The 6,364-nt window shown below is 40.3% G+C and overlaps 1 protein-coding gene across 1 annotated transcript in view; it reads left to right on the top strand.

Moving 5' to 3' along the window:
* Positions 1–1,067: 1,067 nt before the first annotated feature.
* Positions 1,068–6,364, top strand: part of coro1a (coronin, actin binding protein, 1A) — a 9,436-nt gene continuing 4,139 nt past the window's right edge. Inside the window, exons 1-5 of the mRNA XM_007562170.2 lie at positions 1,068–1,176; positions 2,132–2,335; positions 5,314–5,436; positions 5,517–5,646; positions 5,982–6,163. Of these exons, the coding sequence (XP_007562232.1) occupies positions 2,138–2,335; positions 5,314–5,436; positions 5,517–5,646; positions 5,982–6,163 (633 nt within the window). The 5' untranslated portion in view covers positions 1,068–1,176; positions 2,132–2,137. The remainder of the gene's footprint in view (positions 1,177–2,131; positions 2,336–5,313; positions 5,437–5,516; positions 5,647–5,981; positions 6,164–6,364) is intronic.

Below are 6,364 nucleotides of genomic sequence, written 5' to 3'. Positions count from 1 at the left end.
TTGGTTGCTAGGTGTTGCTGCAGTGTTGCTGCAGTGCACAACAATCCGGAGGTTTTTGAAATGGCTCATTTTCCAGACACCAAAAAAGAAAATCGACTTGATAGGTTTTTTTAAGTGCTTGCTCTGTTTTTAGAAGCAGTAGAAACCCAAACGGAAGTTTAAAAACGTGCAAAATGTGATCTGTTTTGTTTAATGATTGACTTAAAGATGATGAAAACTCCAAATTTTGTCTGTCTGAAGATTTGAATATTACATAAGATCAATAAAAAAGGATATTTTAATCAGTAATGTCAGATTTCTGGAAAGTGTGTACATATCTATGCATTCAGTACTTGGTTACAGCTCCTTTTGTATGAATTACTGCATCCATGCGGCGTGTCATGGATGCGCTCAGCCTGTCGTCCTGCTGAGGTGTAACGTCACTCAGAGTCTTATAGATGAAAGCTGCTCCTTCCTCTGCACTTATCACTTGGCTAAACCAACATGTTAGCCTTTTCTACACAACTTTAGAAATAAGCAAATAAATTCCTTTTTTAAATAAAATAAACATTTTACTGCACACCCCTTAATGAATTTGAACTGAATGAATACCAAAAAACGCCTCTTGAGGAGTTTAGGGTGAAACATAAAATAAGTTTTAAAGCTAAAATGCTTATGCATTTTGCATTAAGCTAAATTTGTATTTCATGCAGTTTTAGCTTAATTACTGCTCTGAATATGTTTTTTTCTTTTTCAGCAAATGGCCTCTATTTGAGTAACAATTGATTACAAAATTAGTTGATTATTTTAATCGATTAATCCAATTAATCGTTTCCATTCTGGCATCATGTTACTGCACACCTGGATGCTCCAGAGCATAAAACTGCCAAAGTTCTTCATTTTTGGCTCAATATAAATCAAAATTCACACAAACTCTTCACCGTATCTCCATGTTATCTGGTTATAATCTCACGACGTCTGCACGATTTTTTTCCCCCTGTTGCCCTCTGCAGCTTTTTAAACTCTGAAATGTCACAGGAGACACCTCCCACTTCCACCTTCATTTGAAATTTTCACTTCCTTCATGTCGTTTCTCTGATGTACTTTAACCTAGCGACTCCTCTGCGCCATCACTCTGGTGACAGGGTGCACCGCTGACACTTCTTGAGCTGACTCTTCCCCCTGCACGACTCCCAGGTAAGCCCGCAGCATCACTCCTCACCTGCTAAAAGACATCGTACAGCGACAGAAAGTTTCTGATTTAAATGAAAGCTCTTTCTTCCTCATATTCCACATGGTTTGGGTTTCTCTTCCTTCACATGGAGGGATTTGTGGCCTGCGATGTTTCCATCACAGCGGGGAGTCACAGGTTACTGACATGCATTTGGGCTTGTGATGAAATTACAGCTTGTTTTGCAGAAGGGCTTATTAAATTAGGCGCAGGGCTGCCTCAGATGTCTTGTGATGCACATGCAGCAGGACTGCTGTACGCTGTGTTCAGTTTAGGCGCGGCTGCAGATTTCAGGAAGTAAAATCTACAAATGGAGGTAAAACAGAACCCACTTACTGTTTGTTTTATTTTCTGAACGACCCTTGCTGTAAATGATGCAAAGCTTCATTAGACTTCAGATTTTAAACAATTTCAGTGTTTTTTCTGGCACTTTATTTTGAAGATATTTGTTTTATGTGTCTATTTAAAGGGGAAGGGGTCACAAAAACGAGGGTTTGGTTGAGAAAGTGAAGGGAAAAAAAAGAAAAGTCTGTAGGTTTGTTTCTCTGTCTTGAAGGATGTGGTGAAACCGTCGCTCTGCCTACGGCTTTAGCCTTTTAGGGTCACGATGTGTGAACCTCAAACATCATCTTCTGGTGTTATATTTTATATATTTCCTTGTATGGATGTGTCAGCATGCAGAATTGCTTCAGTGTGGCTCGAATTAAAGAGAGAAGAGGCAACAGTTACAGACGGACAAGAGGAAGCAGTTGTGAAAACTTTAGCTTCCCCTTTTTTTTCTAGTTTTCCTGCAGTGCAGTCAGCTTTGTGCCAGTTAGTCTGTCTCAACCTGAAATCAGAAACGCTCAAACTGGCCAAATATATCATGCATGTTGTGTTTAACAAATAAGAATTGTGGGTTTTTTGTTGCTTTCTGCCCAGTTCACCATGTCCAGGAAGGTTGTGAGAACCAGCAAGTTCCGTCACGTCTTTGGCCAGGCGGTGAAGGCCGACCAGTGTTACGATGACATCCGCATCTCCACCATGACCTGGGACAGCAACTTCTGCTCCGTCAACCCCAAGTTTGTGTCCATGATAGTGGACGCCAGCGGCGGCGGGGCCTTCATGGTGCTGCCCCTCAACAAGGTGCGAGAAAATGCATCCGCTGCTGCAGCTTCATGCAGGTGCTAAACCTGAAAACTGCTTCTGATGCAACATCTTTGGCTTTGCAACGCCACGCTTTCACTCTGAAATTTGAATTCTGCTGTCAGCGTCATGCAGGCGACTGAAAAAGGAAGTCGGAAGCCGTCTTTTCAGTCTTTCTTCACGTCACTTGCCTTGCTCTGCTGTTGAGTTTTCACCATATTAGGAGTTTGTTGTCATGTCAGTGCAGAGACCGGATGTGGCCTAAAGCTGCTGTGCCTCATGTTTTACCTTTACTTTGCAGCTTCTGTACTGAATTTCTATGTATGGCTGTAAAAGCAGTTGGGCAGCGGCTAACGATTAATTAGTAATCAGTTAGTCTGAAAATTAATCAATTAAAAGTTCTCAAAAATGCAAATAAACCAGTAATTTGTTTACTTTATAAAATAACAGAATTATCTTCATATGGCCTAAAATGCAATAACAATATTCCTTTAGTGGAGAATGTTTGTAACAACGGATACATCTGCAGATAAAGGTATATTTCTAACGTCAATATAAAAAAGTTCGGCCCTTTCTGCTTAACTTCATCAAGCATTGATTAAGTAAAGGGTGGTGACTATTTTTTTTTTGGGTTGACTGATTAATATTTGGATTGAAAAAACTTCTTAATGAGACAATTTGAACCAGTTGAAGCTAAAATCGCCATCTGAGTAGTTCTGTGTAGAAAATATGAACAAACAATGACGTTTAGTTTTTTTTATCTTAACAGCTAAGTTTTTGTCTTTTTGCAGAGTTTTACTTAATTACTGCCCTGACTGTGTTGTTGTTTCAGCAAGTTGCCTTTTTTGAGTGTACATTCTCCTGTTAACAATGAATAAATCACTAATTTAGTTGATGATTATTTCAGTAATTGATTAATCACAATGAATGGTGTCAGTTGAAAAAACAGCTGATGTTATGAGCTGGATGAGGGTCAACATTATTGAAACTCTGGCACTTAATGCTCTTAAATAAATTATGCAAAGATGCAACTTAAAAATACAAATTCCCCTTTTTGTTCTCTTGACATTATTTTAAAAGTCAGATTTGTTTCTGTGGGAGAATTTGTTTCATACTAAGCTTCATTTCAGTTTGAGGAAGCTCAGTCACAGATTAATATCATTTTTAAGAAGTTAGTTAAACCATTTAATTCGAATGCCAAAGTTTCAAGAATCATTGCATAACCCACATTGATCACTCATTGGGTTTAATTTAGATTAATGAACAGAACTCCTTCATTTTGCCATTGGATTTAATGAACAGATAGAAACAATACCATTAAATCATAAATGTTTCTGCTATCTGGTTGCATCTTACCTTAATTTTGTCTTTTCTTTCTGCTGCTTCACTGATCCACCTTACTAACAAACTTTAGTAAAACAGTTTGGCATCAAATTAAAAACCAGAACGAGGGTTTTGGCAAAAAAAAAAAAAATGCAGACCTGAAAAAAGGGAGAGGTGACCCACCTTAAATATATTACATTAATTGGTCACAATTAATGACCAATTTGTGACCAATTAACACTGTTTTGTTTGAAGCTTCTAGTTCTCCACATCTGCAGTTAATCCACCTGTTTTAATTAATTAGCATCAAAACAACTGAACTTTACAGGACTTGATGCAAATGATTTTAGTTTAGAATGGCCAGCAGGGGGCGACAAATGTTGGGATAACTCATTTAGTCTTTAGGTTAAAATGTAGTTTAATTTTAGTTACAGTTTATTCGTCTGTGCTCACCTAGGTTTTATCTTTTAGTTTTAGTTTAAATCTTACTTAATTTTCCAAAGTAATTTTTTTAATGAAGAATTAAGTAAGTGAAAGTAAAAAGTACAATGTAGTAAAAATACTCAAGTAAATGTAACTGAGTAAATGTAGCTAGTTACTACCTAACTCTGGCCATGACGCTGAAGTTGGGGTGTAAATCAAAATGGACACCCAGAAATACGTCACGTTCCACCATGCAGCAAAGAAAGAAACCAACAGGTCAAGCATTTCCAACCATCCACACTAATGCAACCATGAAACGTGTCAGATGCATCCTGCGTGTCAGTTGGTGTTCCCTTCCTGCTTCGACATGCAGCTCTCCTCTTCACACGTAGATGTGGCAGCAATGTGGGCATTAAGTTACAACGAGACAAAACTGTTATCTGTGGGAGCTTAGCTGGTGCTGTGAATTAGTTTGTTTTAGTTGTTCAAACATTTAAGGGGGAGCTATGATGCAAAATTTACATTTTGCACATTTTTGTGCTTCTAATTGAGCTTCTAAAAACAGCCCAAGAAAAACCACAAAGCTCTGGCATTAAGATCATGTTTTTGCAAAATAATCTGTTTCAAAAACCTCCATATTGTTGAGTCACATTCGATGGGTGCTGCGTTGTTACCTAGCAACTCCAGCAGAGTTCTGCCAGTTACCTAGCAACCCAAACTGAGCTCCAGCACATTTGGTCAGCTGACTTTACTGCCATATGCGCTGAACAATTGCTGCTGGAAAACACAAGTGACTTACCATCCAGAAAACCCTTTATGCATTCTTGTTGGTTGTGCTGGAGGCTTTACTTATGCTTTTCAAAGATGTACGGTTGTATAATTGTGCATCGGTTTGCAGCCATTTTCACATGCCAGTGTAAACATTGTGTTGGAGGGTGTGGCCAACAGCAGCTTATTTGGATTTAAAGATAAAAAACAGGCAGAATTGAGCAGACTAAAATCTCATCACCTAAAAATGACTTTGTGCAAAAAAATGTAAAGAGCATGTTTTGTTTAGCCCATTGACTTGTCCTAACCAGTTCAAAGAAGCATACTAGGTCGTCCTAAGCTGCTCTTTAACCTGGTTACCAGACGTTGGGAGCAACTAAAGGGGAAGCTGTATTTTATGCTGTATTTTATTTATCTTTGCTTCCTGAAGCAACCCTAAATGTTCTTGATGTTTGTGTCTGCAGACTGGGCGTATCGACATGTCCTACCCCACCGTCTGTGGCCACACAGGTCCGGTTCTGGACATCGAGTTCTGCCCTCACAATGACAACATCATTGCCAGTGGATCTGAGGACTGCAGCGTCATGGTGAGGCGACAGAAACTCCCCACTCCTTCAACACGCTCTCATTTGTGTCATGTGACTCACATGTGGGATTTTGTGATCAGATTTGGGAGATCCCAGACGGCGGGCTGACCTCCCCGCTCACAGAGCCGGTTGTGAAGCTGGAAGGTCACTGTAAGCGTGTCGGCATCCTGAGCTGGCATCCCACCGCCCACAACGTGCTGCTGAGCGCAGGTGACCTCTGAGTTTCACATGATCTGTTAGGGAACTGTAGTTTTCAGGAACCAGACAGAGATGAATGTTTGTGTTACATCTGCTGCAAAACCAACGGGAAGTTCTCTCTGTTATAAGACACTTCAGTTCAGAAAGTCAGGGAGCATGTTGCAAATTTAAACTTTAGTTTGAAATTATATATTAATTTATCACCTTTCACTTCCACTTATCGTCTTCTTTTACCAATTTATCACTGTTTTTGCAGATTAGCCCTTCTTCTTGTTCTCTATCGCAACAGTAACTGTCCCACTGCTGAAACTCAAAAGGTTTCACCTGAACTTATTTGTTCCCTGCAGGTTCTGACAATGTGATAATCCTGTGGAACGTGGCTCGGGGGGAGGAGGTGGTGAGGATCGACAGCGTTCATCCTGACCTCATCTACAGCGCCTGCTGGAACAGGGACGGCTCCAGGATCCTCACCTCCTGCAAAGACAAGAAGCTGAGAGTGCTGGACCCCCGCAAAGGCACCGTGCTCTTTGTAAGTGCTGCCTTTAGAACAGGGGTCCTTACTGCAAACTGCAAAGTTTACAGTAAGTCCTACTATAAAAAAACAAGTCGCAACCATACAGTCAGTCTTTACAATAAGTAGAGTTTCTGTAAACTATAGTGCAGGGGTATCAAACGTACGGCCCGCGGGCCGGAACCGGCCCGCCGAACGATTTAGTCCGGCCCGGGGGCT

Source organism: Poecilia formosa, unplaced genomic scaffold (assembly GCF_000485575.1).
Source record: "Poecilia formosa unplaced genomic scaffold, Poecilia_formosa-5.1.2 Scaffold134, whole genome shotgun sequence".
In the NCBI taxonomy this organism is placed as follows: domain Eukaryota; kingdom Metazoa; phylum Chordata; class Actinopteri; order Cyprinodontiformes; family Poeciliidae; genus Poecilia; species Poecilia formosa.
This window is presented reverse-complemented; position numbering and strand designations above follow the sequence as displayed.